Source organism: Hippocampus comes, unplaced genomic scaffold (assembly GCF_001891065.2).
Source record: "Hippocampus comes isolate QL1 unplaced genomic scaffold, H_comes_QL1_v1.1 scaffold132, whole genome shotgun sequence".
Classification (NCBI taxonomy): domain Eukaryota; kingdom Metazoa; phylum Chordata; class Actinopteri; order Syngnathiformes; family Syngnathidae; genus Hippocampus; species Hippocampus comes.
Genome location: NW_017805467.1, coordinates 2854576 through 2870596, shown reverse-complemented (window position 1 = coordinate 2870596; position 16021 = coordinate 2854576). Strand labels below are relative to the sequence as shown.

The 16021-nt window shown below is 42.7% G+C and overlaps 1 protein-coding gene across 3 annotated transcripts; it reads left to right on the top strand.

Annotated features, from left to right (window-relative positions):
* The first annotated feature begins 1590 nt into the window (after positions 1-1590).
* crtc1b (CREB regulated transcription coactivator 1b) lies at positions 1591-14439 on the top strand. Of its 3 annotated transcripts, none has more exons than XM_019875387.1 (14): positions 1591-1773; positions 3037-3153; positions 3634-3759; positions 5547-5608; positions 5833-5927; positions 6447-6517; positions 6609-6652; positions 6763-6986; positions 7370-7521; positions 7924-8148; positions 8462-8548; positions 10998-11084; positions 11171-11345; positions 13127-14439. In XM_019875387.1, the coding sequence occupies exons 1-14, from the start codon at positions 1648-1650 to the stop codon at positions 13336-13338; spliced, it is 1803 nt and encodes a 600-aa protein (XP_019730946.1). In that variant the 5' UTR covers positions 1591-1647; the 3' UTR covers positions 13339-14439. The 3 variants fall into 3 exon arrangements, with proteins under 3 accessions (XP_019730946.1, XP_019730948.1, XP_019730947.1); XM_019875389.1 differs by lacking the exon at positions 13127-14439 and adding an exon at positions 11444-12031; XM_019875388.1 differs by lacking the exon at positions 8462-8548.
* The last annotated feature ends 1582 nt before the right edge of the window (positions 14440-16021 follow it).

Here is a 16021-nt window from a genome sequence, read left to right as displayed (position 1 = left end):
TGTCGGACTTCTGTCATGTGTTTGTTTAATAACAAGACACAAGACGTGGCTGGTAACAGTAGCAAGCACCTCTTGGGTTATACCATCTCAACTAGAACGGGGGGATAGTCCCCAAACATCATCTTTCCTTTTGTAGGAGACTGGACTGTCTCGGAGTTGTTTGTGTAGTTTGTTCCTTTGTTGTGTGTTCGCAACCCCCCGCCCCCCATAGAATTTATTTTGTGATTTCCTCTCTTGATTTTCTGTTTGGCGCATAACATGTTTGCTTTTCTGAGTGTCATTGAAGTCATCGTTGACTTATGTTTTCGGGGGCGGTCACTCTCGAGCTGAAGGCACGGAGACCGAGAAGGAGAAGGACATGCCTGTGCAGTAGTTGCTTGAGTTGTGTATAAGTTTTAAAAAGAACCAACATGACAGCTCCTTTGTTTTCTGTCGTTTTGCTCCGCTGCAGAAACTGCCGTGTGACCGCAAGTGGAGCTGCACCGACGCTGCGCCGGTGCTGACATGCTCAGCGGCTTTGTACGTGTGACCGCTCCACAAAACTTGCTCCGGTGTAAAATATATCACAACAAAATACATCGGTGTAGCGCCGGAGCAAATGTGTGCCGTGTGAACACCCCTAAAGAGCTGTCATGTTGGTTCTTTTTAAAACGTACACAACTCAAGCAACATACACAACTCAAGCAACTACTGTACAGGTACGTCCTTCTCCTTCTCGTTCTCTGTGCCTTCCGCTCGAGAGGCGTTCAATGACCGCCCCCGAAAACGTAAATCAACGATGACTTCAATGACACTCAGAATAGCAAACATAATGCGCCAATGTCGGGGAGGGGGGGGGGGTTAATGAACACACAACAGAGGAACAAACTACACAACTCCGAGACAGTCCAGTCTCCTACAAAAGGAAAGTTGACGGAAGTACAACAGAGCATGAAAGCAACGTGCTAGCCGTGTGTAATCAACTCTTCTCATGCGTAGAGAGGCTACTCCCCCCGCAAATGTTCGGAGCAAATTTTTAACGATGTAGCGTTCACACGTACCATTTTACATCGGTGCTGCCCCGCAAACGAGCATTTGCTCCGGAGCAAATTTTTAAACCACCTCCTTCATGAAACTGTTGTGGTATGCATGGTGAGCAGAGAGGGGAGATAGTTTGGGATCTTGCCCATGACTGCTATGCCATCTTGTGGCAACTTGTTGCCGAGGACCTAAAGAATGTTGAATTGACAAAAGGAGCTTCTATAGACGTTTCTAATACAGGAACAATGATTTGCCATGTCTTGTAGCAATCTTCCTTGAATTGTGTGGAAATACTGCTCTGTATTTTACGTTTTCAGCACAAAGAACTGGTTTAGGTCTAACCTTGTGCATTCTCTCAGTTCTCACTGTCGTGCAAGGTTTGCCATTCGCGGACAGTATTTAGACTCCACAGAGTATGACTGATGCATCACATTGATATCCTACTTGGTTCGCGAAGATTTAGTTGCCCAAAACATGTGGGCATATTGACAACGAAAAGGTGGGCGGGGCTACATGCCGTCCGACCCCGCCTTCCCGCGCACGTAGGCGCCGATTGTGCGTGATGACGACACCAGAAGGCCCCGACGTGGTGCGTAACGTAGCATTCCATTCAGACAAGAGAGAAAGATGGCGTCCTCTAACAATCCCCGCAAATTTAGCGAAAAAATCGCTTTGCATAACCAGAAACAGGCGGAAGAAACTGCGGCATTCGAAGAGGTCATGAAAGACTTGAATATCACCAGAGCTGCACGGGTAAGACGTGCATAACCCGTTTTTAGCATTTTGTTGCAACGCTGTTTGGCAGCTCGCAAATGCTGTGAAAATAAATGTGAACGTTTATGCGAAGTGAATGCGTCGGTTGCAACAACAATACACCGCCGCTGGATAATCCCCCCCCCCCTTTTTTAAACGAAAATCTGCAAGGAAAACGCCAATAATTATACGACACCTTTAGCGCTAATTAGCCTAGTTAGTACAGTGGAGCTTAGAATGGAGGTGCACCTGTCATCTCGCTGTCTGATGTGAACAGGCACCGCTGACAGTTAATTAGCGAATGAATCGTTTGGCTTGTAAATCACGACTTTACAAGGCAGGCACTTATATGTCGATAAACTGTCCGTATTGATGGAGAACCGTGAAGCGCGTATGCTGGCAAGCCTCGCTAACGTTAGCATTAATGTTCGCCGCCTTCTCCTGCTGTGGTTTGTTTTGATCCCGTTCTCTGCCAGCTACATTAGCACGCTGCATCGCACTCATTTTAAACACTGCAAATAAATGAACATTTCAGTTGACATTCATTTTTAAAATCTGATTTCTGCTATCTCCCTATATTCGACAGTCGTTGTCATTATCGGTTCATGTTGAATAAAATAATCCACAAACAAACATTCGGAAAGGCTTTTCACTTCTACAGCGCTTGTGTGCAGTTTTTATGGTGATGGGGTTTTTTTTTGTCTTGTAATTTGAAATGCAAAATCTATATGGTTAGATTACATTTTCTGCATTTGATTATTTATGATCGAGATACATATTTGAACACCTAATTTGTTTTCTAGATGTGTACTGATTTTTTTTTAATGATCACTAATCAGTGTATACAAAAAGGCAATGTTTTAGCTCTATTTCTTGAAATTACATCAGTATAAACAACAGTTTTTGGTCTCTGCGTTTCCATTGGACAGAACATCATTTCATTGCATTAGATCATATTATTCCATGTTGACTGGCTGGAGCGCACACTCCCCATGTGTTTGTATGAACCTAAATGAGTTTGGTCCAAAGGGAAATGTGTCAGGTGTGTTTCAAATTACCGCTAATCCTGACCATATTGACAGCTGTCTGAAATGATTGACATATATCATCCTCATCTGCCTGAAGTCATTAGGTTTCATGTCAGGTAATGAAAGCGTTATTTTAAACTGGGGATTAGTAGGCATCATTCATTTTTTTGCTTTACTTTTTCTACAGTCAGACCCGCCATGCTCTCATGCTGTCATGCAATTTTACTTTGCACAGTTGCAGTTACAGAAGACCCAGTATTTGCAACTGGGGCAGAATCGTGGACAGTACTATGGAGGCTCACTGCCCAATGTCAATCAGATTGGAAATGGCAACATTGACCTGCCTTTTCAGGTGAGCCCTTAGCCTTTCTCGGCTGGTTTGTTTTTGTCCAAAGAAACCCTCGGGATAAATAATGTATATAATTGGGTTTAATAATACAAAAAGCAATCCAGTCATAGATTGGACAGTTTCTTTTTTTCTTCTTCTTCTTTTTTGGGGGGTGGGGCAATGCAAATCAGTGGCATTGGTGGACAAGGAGTTCTTTTGGATCTTCTGGTTCACAACGAAATGGCAGCAAGATGTTTACATCAGTTCTTCACTGCAATGGAATTTGGTTTTCAAAATTTGTTGTATATCATTGCTTGTCATGGCTTTCCATTCTAAGATACATTTGCCAGCTCAAACTTCAGTATGGGGCCCATGGCTTGACTCATTTTGAAATGAACACATTTGCACCATTAGTCCTGAGACCTTTCTTGTACTTCTTGGAGTGTTGTTGCATGAGATAGCTTCATTGTTGCCCTCAGTGACCTGTGAGTGTGTTCACTCTAGAATTCTGTGTTGGACACCAGTCGCACAACCAGGCACCACGGTTTGGTGGATCGTGTTTACCGTGAACGAAATCGCATCACTTCTCCACACCGCCGGCCTCTTTCAGTTGACAAACATGGACGCCAAATATCCTTTTTTAATCGCACGCAATGGACGAATATTATTTCCTTTGTTTGAACCGTGAAGGTATTTATTTCTACATAAAACCATTTGTTTATCCAACATTCAGCAAAGCTAAACCACTGTGAATTGAGCCATAAGACTGGATTTGTGTGAGCTGTATTCGTCCAGTAACAGTTCATGTACTGGGTTATAAGAATGTACCAAGATTAGTGCTGCGTGATATAACAATATACAATATATTGTAGTGTGGCATGAAAATGTTTACCCGACAATATAAATCTCGATGGTTAACATAGGTGTTTTATGTGTGTAGGCTATTGGGGTAGGTCTGTTGCTACAATGATGCGCCTGAGGCAGTAACAGAACATCATCATCTTTGTGCCTCACTCTCCAAGCATGACTAATCGATTTACACTCAGTCCAACTGTTACACGAATGTAAATACATTGGTTGGTTCGTCATGCCTGGAGATTGGGACACAAGGATGACAAGGCAACAAGTTACTCTCCACGCTGCTCAACTGCGAGATGAGTTCATTAAACGGAGTGTGTGCAGTGTGCATGCACTCCAAGGCAGTATAAATTTGGGGGAATTTTTCTTTTTTAAGTGTCTTTTGATGCCTTAAACCTCAGATGCTGTGCTAACATTTTATGAGCAATGAGTGAAACTTAATGTAATGCAGCAAAACAAACCTTCTACATTGTGGTAGCATTTTTAGATCACCTGCAAATACTTTTTTATAGCACGGCCAGCGCAGCATGGTTGTAAACAAATCATGTTAGAGTTTAGCAGACAGCCGGCAGAGTTGCTGCTAAAAAGAGAGAACCGTAATGCCAGGATTTGTTTTTAAAAAGTCAATATGTCAACTGAAAAACAGTAATCTGCTAAATATTTTGCCGTCAAGTCGCAAGTCAAAAACGTTGGATCTTTTCTACCACTTCATGACATGACCTGAAGAACTGTATTGAGAAAGCACGAATTTATGACAAAGCACTCATCATACGATCAAATTAACAGCGATGAAAAGGGGGGAAAAACAGGACATGGCACAATGCTTTAGCAGTACAGTACTTAGTTTTGGAAAAGTGATCTCTGATCTCTCAAGCCTCCAAAAAAAAAAAAAAGATCAACTTTTCCTATTTCTCAGCCTGTTAAACACGTGAAACAGATTGTTAAAAAAGCAAGTAAGAGTTTTCGTTTCATGTCCAAAAATATTTACCTAAACTTGGAAACGGTTCATTAATTAGCATTTTTACTGATGAGATGATATGCATATTTATGTTACTTTCAGTACTTTATTGTATTTATTTAAATTCTTTGCATTCTTTATTCCATTCCTTCCATTCCAATTTTTTGTAATGCCACTCTCTTCTTCCATGTTAGTTTTTATTGTATTTTGATCTTTTATTGTATGACATTTCTGTATGAGGTGTGTCGGGAAATAAAATTATGTCGATATAACACAGCACTAACCGAGACGAGATTACTGTACATTACGTATTGTTTGTATTTTTAAAGGTAGTTTCTCAACAGATAAAAGTATCAATGAAATATCATCTTCTGTCTGAGCCATGTGATACTAAGCATGACAGTGCGCTTCTATTACTATTCTGCTTTGACAATAATGAGGCACTGACTCAAACCTTTTTATTTGTTCTTGAAGCTAGCAAACACTTGTGTGGAATTCTGTTGTTGATTGGCTCTCTTTGGCCAAATGAGCCAAGAGGCATGAAATTAAGCTCTGGACAATTTTTCATTCCTTCTTCTTTATTAGCCCTAACTCGATTCACATCGACAGCTGCCCCTACAGCTCAGTTTACCTCTCCCCGCCACCAGACACAAGCTGGAGAAGGTAAGCAATCTCCCCCTTTGCCATTTTCCAGAATAAAACCCAGGACAGACAATATTGCAAAAATTAAATTACATGAAACTCAGCTGCGCACAAGCTGAGCTACTGGCGATATATTGTATATTTGTAACGGAGCACTTGTTTTTGTCGGATCTTTTAAATGCCTACACTGTGCTGCCCATTTGAGATTTCAAAGCCATTTAGATGAAACCTCATCTCTCATACAGGACAAATTCAGACTCTGCCTTACACCAGAGCACCATAAATCCCAAACCCCAAGAGGTGTTTTCTGGCGGATCACAGGAGCTTCAACCCAAACGAGGTAATGGAATATGTGGTTGCAAAAAAACACAGGACTACTTTGATTAATTCATCGCCGCAGTCCTCATACACAAAATGTCACAAAGCCACACGTTCTACTTCAGCGGGTGCAGATCGCGACCATTTGTCAAATATTTATATTGCTGCAAAGATACGGCTCGCTCCTTCAGCTTGCCGCCACTTCTGTATTTTGCCGCCTCCGGAGGAGTGGAATCTCTGAATGGAGCTGACTCAAGGTGATGGAGAGAGCCAGATCAATAATTCACTGATCTTCCACGGGTTGTGTGCGAAGCCTTGATATAGTGAAACCTTAATTGGTTGGCATCCACCCAGTCTGTCTCGTGGTCACCTTGCTATTTTTAGGCTCCCTGGAATCATGAGTGCAGCCCCGTAATCTGCCTGCCTGACTGGCTGGGATATTGATGACTCATTTCTTGCCCTGATTTGAAACATGGTGTTTTGCAATCGCCAGCAACTGTGTCTGGCTGTTTGACTAATTAGTACTGCTGCTAACAAACAGTGCCTGGGACGGAGAGCTTGGAGACAAATGCAGACAATGATGCACAGAAACAGCTGTGGGATGACAAGAAGGTACTAACGGGAAAGGGAATGGCTGCATGCTTTGTAGTAGTCCACGTATGCAACGCTTCAAATTGGAGATGGAGGTTTGTCTTGTCTTCAGGGGGATTCACCAAACCACAACACATGTGATGTCCCAGGAATCAAGTGAGTGTCTGTCACACATTGCATGATCATCTTGAAGATTGAATCCTTGTCTTTGGCGGAGAGGACATTCTTATAAGTGATAACAAATGTTTTTTTTTTTTTTTGGGTAGTATTTTCCCATCACCAGACCAGGAACTGAACCCAGCGGTGCTACCTGCTGCACACAACACAGGCGGTTCATTGCCTGATCTCACCAACATCCAGTTCCCTCCTCCTTTGTCCACCCCACTGGACCCCGAAGACACAGTAGCCTTCCCTTCCCTCAGCTCGTCCAACAGCACAGGCAGCCTCACCACCAACCTCACCCATCTAGGCATCAGCGCAGCCAGTCATGGTATCAACTGCCCTACCCTCCAAAAAATGCGAAGCACTAGCAGATTTTGTTCATACATTTTATTATAAGCTGCACATTATTTGAGCAAATACAGCCAGCAGCAGTACACGTGAGCTGATGTTGAAACTGTTGACTTTTGCTCTGTATGCACTGTAATTTCTGCGTGTTGAATCAATGAGTAGACGGATAGCAGTTTGTTGTCAGTGTAAACCATTAGGAGAACATATCTTGTATAATCTGCATTATTGCTCAGTACTGAGGAAGTGTGGCAAGGGCGTCGTAAGCAACAATAACCCAGAGTGTGATATTGTTCAGTTTGGATGCTCTGGAGCTGCATTTCTCACACATGCGCTTCTCATTTTTGTCCCCCGCAAACAACCAAGGGATCCCTACTTCCTCCCAGCCCACCATGACTGTAACAGAACAACGCCGCCAGCCCCCCGTGGTGCCACTTACACTAAGCACCGACCTCCATCTTCAGAAGTCCACACAGCAGTTGTCGCCCACCCTCTCCTCACCTGTTAACATCACACAGGTGACAGTTTGCTCTCATGCCTTTTGTTTCACTGCTCAGTGCTGAAAATTCGACTGTGTAGTTTCTCAGCCAACCAGGTTTGGGCAATCCGCAAAGGTTGAGTTGAGGAAACTAGAACGCTTCTCGTTTGTCGAATTTGTTGTGTATGTTTTCTGAAAATGCTCAAAATACTTGGGCAATATGTTATAGGCTAGCAAAAAAACTACTCTTTAACAATCTTTCATCAGTAACTCGATTTTAAATGGTTGTCATCACACAGTGTACAATCAAAATTGATTAACAATGGAGTCAGACCGCTCTGAAAACAAATCGAATCATGACGTGCTTTTCTTACCCCGATTACTGAGATAACTTGTCAATTCAAATCCTGAGTTATTTTTGCCTTATGTGGTTTTCCTGTAGATATTTCCAACAGAACAGCAAACCCTGGAGCAACAGCTTTCCCAGTTCCCTCTTTTCAACCATCTGACTGCTCAGGCCCAGGCTCAGTTGCTCAGCGACCTGCAGAAGCAGCCGCCGCAGGGTATCCAGCTCATCACGCTGCCTGCTCCTCCTTCCAGTGCTACAGGCCCCGCTACTGCCAACAGCCCATCCCCGGACAGCCAGACCTCAGCCAGCATCAGCTCGGTAAGACAGCAAGAACCCCAAACCTCCTGTGCTGCAGAATTCCAGAGAACAAAAATGAAGTACTGTCCTGTATCCTAACTTACTACAACTTTTTCTACACCAAAGGATGAGTGGCTGTTATTGTACAATTCCATTTGCAAAGACTGCAGATGAAGTGGGGATCTACAAAGCTATTTTGCTTTTAGCGAGCGTTCCATTACACAGAATGTAATGACTGAATGCTTATCTGAAGTCGCCTCACAGCATCATCCTTTGAGATTTGTGTATGACTAGCATGGAGCTAAGCGCTCGCTAACCCTCTTCCTTCCAACAGTATCGCAATCAGACTGGCTCACCAGCCACTCAGTCTCCAACCTCCCCAGTCTCCAATCAAGGCTTCTCCCCCGGCGGCTCGCCTCAAGTAAGAGCCCACCCACCAAGCTTGCTGCTTTTTGGGGAAGGGCTTTGTTCCAGGGGGGGAAGCTAATACTTGATAGGCTGCTTTTTATCCTTTTGCATCAGTTGTGGTGTAACATAACTCATTTCTTCTTCACACTTGTCGCTGTTTGCTGTGCATGACTTTACAGCCAGTTTATTGATGGGGGTCCCCATCTTTAGACTTCCTCCGAGTTGTTCATCTTTTCCCCTTTCTCATTCGGAACTCATGGGCAGATGTATTTTAGCGGCTATTGGAGCCCAGTAGTCCAATACATCTGCTCTTCACATAAACATAAACATCCCTCTCTCTTTTCCAAGAAAGTCGTCACCATTTCCATAAAACATTTGCTAGAGGGATCAGGGATGTTGCGTGTATTTTTACACTTAATCCTTACACAGCAAAGGGTGAGACGAAGGAAAGCAACTTTGGCACAACTAGTTAAGGTTGGGTAGATTAGCCTGTTGTTGGCAAATTTTACATTGTTACCCTTCCATTTTTTTCAATTCGAAGAATATCTACCTCTGTATGTAATTACAATTACTTTTGTTATTGAAGGAAAATCTGTTGTCCAGGAACAGCAATAACAGTAACCAAAAAAACAAACAAAAAAACTTACCTCATAAATATCACTGTGAGGTCTGTAGTAGTAGTAGTAGTTGGACAAAAGTAATATACATTTAGAGGAAGCCTGGGCTGTAATGTACTTACTGTAAGGGACTCTACTATTTACAGCCAGTCACACAATGTTGACTATTTGTAACTGTTACCTCATCCTATATCTCTTAAGGTCAACTTCCAGTATTTTTTTCAGGCAGGGTGGTGCTCCTAATCCATTGTTTTCAATACCCCATTTCCAACCCCGCAAAAAGGGCCAGGGCCACTGCTGTGCTTATTACGTGTTAGGTTTTCCATCGGCAAAGAGCCAAGTAGGAGTTGCATCATTACTTCATCGTAAAGCGTCCAAACGTCATTGCTTACGTTGACGCTTACCCAAGAGCATTTGCGCTATTTTTAGTACTGGTAATAATAATAATAATAATAATAATAATCATACAATACATATTTATTTATATAGTGATTTCACAACAGCTTCAACAATAATAATAGTGCACTATAAGCATCTGGTAGCAACTTAGCATACCATCGATTATACTTGGATGAAGTATACAACAGCCAGGGACGTGCAATCACCAAACACTGATATCTTTCTTCATCATTGTAGATGATCATGAGGCTAGCTGCGAGATCTGACATCGCATGCTATCTGGGCACATCCACAATCGCTTTTCTGGTGGGACACAATTGTGCCAGAGTTCACCGCTCAACAGTTTCTGCAAAACTTCTGTGTGTCTGGGGAGTCGTTCCTCTCTACATCTGCGATCGTCATGGTGTAGTTGGTGCCAGAGTCTTGCCCAACAAATAATTGGGGCTAGTAGCTTAAGCACCAGTTTCAGGCACCAGAGCTGGAGCCAATTTCGGTGGAGGAAAAAGCAAGAACTGGGCACGGGGACGGAACTAGCACACGTGCAGTTGAAAAGGGCCATAATTGGTCGGTTTGTTGCCCGGGCTTGGCAGATTCATCGAGAAAAAAAATGCAACCTCTAGTTGGTGTGACAGTTTACTAAGTGTACCGAAGGGCCACAATGTACAGTATTAAATGTGAGTGATACAATAAATGAAGGACATATAAAAGAAACAAACATGGTCACTGGGAGACCATCAGCCCAATCCAAAGAAATGAAAAGCCTCCTTTTTTCACATGGTTCTCAGTCTCACCTGATAAATACTATTGAAGCTACCAACTCTCAGACTCCTGTCATAGTGGCCTAGTTGTCGTCCCTGCCGCAGTGCGCTGTGCCAAGAGCGATTTCATGCGCCCGAACTGATTCGGTTTCATTTTGACGGTAACTTATTCATCTGTGTCATTTACAAGCAATAGGGTAGTGATCAGGGTAGTGCTAGTGGTCCTGTGGAGGGACTGGAATTTCCCCTGATGAAATGTCCGTGCTGTGCCATGAAGAGGCCTGTTGAGGTCAGTGGACCACTGCAATACCGTGGTTGGTCTCTGCTAGTGGGCCGGCGTTAACAGCCACATCATAGCCTCACAGTTTGGCAGTGTCATATTTTATGTTGGATGTGTTCAATCTTACTCCTTGTAAATCCATTACAAGAGACCACCCGCTCATTTCATTCATCACTTATTTTCTTTTGGAAAGGTCACAACACTGAACGGCCTCCTCATGAATAGTATCCGCTTCTGTCACTGCTTAGTCCTATTGCTGTCCCACTCGCCTTTGCTTGCATTTTCTGTTGCTCGCGGTGTCTGCTTTAGGCCTGGATAACTTTAGACACGACTCATTTTAATTTTCATCTATTGATGCTGTTCTTTCCATCCAGCCTGAATTGTGTGGCGCCTGTATTCTTCTTGCAGCATATTCCTGTGGTGAGCAGCATATTTGGTGACTCCTTTTACGATCAGCAGGTGGCATCGAGGCAGACCAACGCTTTGTCTCATCAGGTGAGTTTTTCCACTATCCCCAATACATAGCAGTAGACGCAAACAGTACCTTCCATCTAAATTTACTCAGTTTCTTCATTTTAAAGTTGGAACAATTCAACATGATCGAGAACTCCATAAGCTCTACCAGCCTGTACACGCAGTGCTCCACCCTCAACTATACTCAAGCCGCTATGATGGGTCTTAGCGGCGGCAGCCTTCAAGAATCTCAGCAGCTTGGCTACAGTAGTCATGGCAACATTCCCAACATAATCTTAACAGGTAAGTTATGCACATGCCTCTCACTGCGCCATTGTTGCACTGCCACAGAGTCTTTCAAGGATCTCTGGTGTTCGTTATCAATGCTTTATCCCTTGCAGGCGCTATCTGATCGATTTGGCAGTGTGAAATTGGAATACAGTATTATATAATTTTCAAGTCATCAACTGTTAACTCATGATTTGAATGATTTCAAACAAATCTCCCAATGATTGCAGTATTTTGTCAAAAATAAAAACTTTTCGGTCTATTGTGCTGTTCCAAATTATTCTGCACAGAAGTATTCCAAGACATTTTCTAGCTCGTTAAGAACTGAAAAAAGTCATTTCTTGAATATGCAGCATCAGGAGGTTGTATTTGCGGAAATTCAAAGCTATTTCAATCAAAAACATCTTGACAGGTCAAGTTACATTTAAACGTATGACCTCTTATTTAATAGCAGCTTTGCAATTCTTACATTGATTGAACTTGTGAGCTTATGGCCAGCTTCTCTTTGAATTTCTTTCTCGGATGTCAAAATAGCCTACCGGACCTGCTGCTTGGATGTGAACTGCCTCCCAACCTCATATCTTGTTTTTGCTTGCAGATGCGTCAAAGGTTCTCATTTGTCAGTGGAGGATTGGGGCCACGCACAAGTTTCTCTCTGTATATGTCCACAAGATTACATGCTCTGAGTCACGGACTGCCCCACTGTCATGTGGTGTTCCACAGGGCACAATTCTGGGGCCTCTGCTGTTCTCACTCTATCTGCTCCCTTAGGGTGCCATCTTAAGGAAACATGGTATTTCCTTCCACAGCTATGCAGATGACTGTCAGATCTATGTCCCACTGCATCATTAGCTGCCATGGGCATAAAAGGGAGAAACTCATGATATGGTCCCCATCCTCCCCTGACTTCAACCCTGTTCAGAACCTTAGGAGTATCCTCAAGTGAAGATCGAGGAGGGTGGGAGGTAGTTCACATCCATAAAGTTTAATCAAAGTTGAATGCACTATCTTCTTGCCTCTATTTTTTTTTAGTTTTGACAGCCCTTAAAGAATTCAGTCTGTAAGTCTGGTTTGATAAAAGCAGCTGCTTGCTGTTGCCGTATATTGCTATTTAAGTCAATTAGTCGATTAATAACGACTCCTATCGCGACTAGTTGACGAGCAAAATCGTCTGTGGCAACCCTCGTTGAGAATTACTGCATAGTATACGAGAACTGGGTTAATGCTCATCATTAAGTTATTTAGGTGACAGGCATAAAACGTGCCAGGCAACGCAGAAAATGAAACCTGAATTTAAATTGTGCATGTGTGAATTCAGGTATCAAAGACAATTGAAATCAATTATGGTGAAAGCTTGATTACAATCAGCACACACTTATTTCTGCGAGCAGTTCTGCCTCCTCCTCAAGCCATAAACATTGATTACTGATTAGTCAACGCCACCCTCTAAGCTTCATTGTTGAGTAGGACTGTTGATTTAGTTTGTACAAACCATCATGTGAGCTAGATAATTCATCCCTGGAAAAAGAAATGTTCAAATCAATCATTTAAAAGCCCCGTGTGAATGACATTCATGCCCATAATGAGTCTATGTAACATTTAGCCCACAACCGGTGAGCACGGTCCTCTAGAGTTCTTATATCCAGCCTGTTTCAGATGTCTCCCTCCTTCAACACGCGTCATTCAAATGATCAGCTCAAGCGCAAGCCTTTCAGAAGCCCGATTACGATCTTGATCATTTCCACAGTTGTATGAATGCATACACCCACTTGTTTCTTTGATGTCACACATTGCAGTCACAGGTGAGTCTCCGCCGAGCCTCTCCAAAGAGCTCACCAATTCACTGGCGGGCGTCGGTGACGTCAGCTTTGATGCGGACTCTCAGTTCCCTCTGGATGAGCTAAAGATCGACCCCCTCACCCTGGATGGGCTGCACATGCTCAATGACCCCGACATGGTGCTGGCTGACCCTGCCACCGAGGACACGTTCAGGATGGACAGGCTGTGACGTGACCCGCTTGGCTGACTGTTGGCGGCGAGCAACCAGAAGGAAGATAAACATTCGAACGTGTGAATGGAGGAGGTGAGACAAAAGGGCAGGGTTGAACCCTCTCCCTAGTTGCATGGCCATCCAGCGGCCCGACCTCGCCCTCGACTCGGTAAAAGCTCTTTGACACAATGACGCGCCACCAAAAGAATGCAGGGAAAAGGACGTCCTGTGGCTTCCGGGGAATGGCCTCGATGTCCTTTTTTTTTTTTTTTTTAATTTTTTTTAAGAGATTGGTCGCTCAGCGCTTTTGCTAGCACGGCTGTGTTTACAGTGTACCATTAAATGCCACATATTTTCCGAAAATGCACATTTTTTTTTTCTTATTCATATTCGATTTAATATTTCTTTTTATTTATATTACTGTTATGATATTTCTTTATATTTGCTGGTAGCGGGAAGCTGCAGACATTGGACTAAAGCATACGTATTGGTCATCTTAAAAGGGAAAAAAAAAGCTGCTGGTTTTCCTGCCTGCAATTTATCGGGTCTTCAACAACTATCACACTCAGAGCTTTACTTTTGACAACCAAATGTTTCTTTTTTGTTTTTTTAATCATGCACTGTCTTTTGATGCCGTATGTCATGACGTTTTCTTTGTGAGAATATTTTTCGTTGGGTTTCATACAGCCGATGCCAAAATGCTCTCGGTAGGCATCGTGTAAATCTGCACTGATGTAATTTATTTCTGAATTTTGAACATATTTCACTTGTGTCTGTGTTTAGGCTACTTGTTTATTGAAGGAGTGCAAAACCTCCCCATAGTTGCTCTTCAGTGTTCGATGTGCCATATTCATTGCTGTAGCCCAGAAGTGACGGTCAACTCATCATAACTTTTATGCCGAAAAACACACACAGGCTCCAAAAGCAGGGTTGTTTTTTTGTTTTTGTTTTTTTTAATTTTACTTTTTTTTTTTTTTTAGAAGATCAGGTATAACCACGTAACTGGAAAGCAGAATGAATTTTCTGGAAAAGAAAAGCCAGCAGACTGGTCTTTCAGGGAAGGAAGCTGTCTGTTTCGTAACTGGCAAACTCTCAAATTTTAACTCTTTTGGAAGTCGTCACTGTGAAAATCACCCAGGGAAGGAAGCTGTCTGTTTCGTAACTGGCAAACTCAAATTTTAACACTTTTGGAAGTCGTCACTGTGAAAATCACCCGATTTTGCCTTACATGAGTATTCTACTGTTAAGTGTCTAATGTAACGACGTATTTTCGTAAATTCTTGAACCATTTTCTTGTATTTGACAGAGGCATATGTTTTTGTTCAGTGCTCTTTGTGATTATGTTGTGTAAGGTCTGACAAATCAATGTACTGTATTTTGTAGCGGTACACTTTATAGCCAAATTATTGACGTTTTATGAAGTGGGTGAAAGGGGAGGGGGGGATCAAAATATGGATAAATGCGACGGACCGCAAATATGGGGAGGCTTTTTGCTCCTTAAAGGGGAAGCTCTAACAAAAACACTGTTCAACATGACCACGCGAGGCAGACTGCGTGCGCCGACGGGCGTTTTCTTACCAATGTGCAATTCCGAGAAGATATTTCTATTACGGTACCTCTCTTGAGAGTGTCTTAACATAGGAAATGGAAAGACGAGCATCAAATGGTCTTTCGTAGAAACGGTTCACATATTTAGGTGTCTGATATGCCATTTTTCACCAGACTGATCTCCATCTCGTGTTGCAAACAACCAGAATGGTGACAAAAACAATCAGGGATGTGGTCCAATCACAAACTGTTTACAGATTTTCCAATTCATGTTTACAAAGAGTTTTATCTTCAATACCATCAGCTCGCTCTTACATTCAGATTCAGCAGAAAACGACCCATGGTGGCCTTTTGTCAGAGTTTCCCTGAGAGTTGTGTTTTTTGCGCAGTGTGTGCTCTTGTTTGGTATTATTCGAGCATTTGTGTACAGACATGCTGATCATTTGTGCTTACTACTCAACTCTTGGGATCCGTTCCCAGCGCCACCATCGAGTGGGGCTCACGGCAGTCTTTTTACTGTTACGCATGGGTCGGCTGTACTTTGGACAGGTGTGTGGTTCCTATGCAAGCAAGACTAAAACATGACGTTGAAAGGGGAAAAAAAAAATCCGTCTTGGGGTTCCTACATGCAGTCTGGCGCATATCAGTTGAAAAGTTGTCGCTGTCCTACATTCAATTTACCATAAAGGAGATGCGACAGTATATTACGGACATTCTGTGAATTTCTCAAGTGCTTTGGAGGCGAACTGCTTTTTAAATGAAGCGTTACAATTTGAGTTTGCGATCAGTACTTGGAGCTTTCGAAGGCCAATCCAGACTGTGTTCAAGCACACAAGGACCCAACTGGTTGATTTGAGAAACGTGCTTGGGCATGTTGCTCAAGCACAAGTGTACGCGGCTTCCACTTGATATTCGAGTTTGTTAAAGCTGTTCATGACGAACAAGAGCTGTAACTCCTTCAGGGTGATACAGTGCAATTGGCCCATTGTGAATCTTTTTTTTTTTCTTTTTCATTTTGAACTTTGAGAATTTACTCTTAAAACTGACCTCCAAAAAAAAACAAAATGAAACAAAAAAAAAAACCCCAGACATGTCAAGAAAACCTAAGATGGATTTTTACTTTTTACAACTGCCGTTTTCATTCATCCAGTCA

Bases quoted from the DNA above. Each gene is read 5' to 3' on its own strand.
- crtc1b (XM_019875387.1), top strand. From the start codon at position 1,648: ATGGCGTCCTCTAACAATCCCCGCAAATTTAGCGAAAAAATCGCTTTG. The intron at 6,518-6,608 runs GTACTAACGGGA...TCTTGTCTTCAG, and splicing joins AGCTGTGGGATGACAAGAAG to GGGGATTCACCAAACCACAA. The intron at 11,346-13,126 runs GTAAGTTATGCA...CACACATTGCAG, and splicing joins TCCCAACATAATCTTAACAG to TCACAGGTGAGTCTCCGCCG.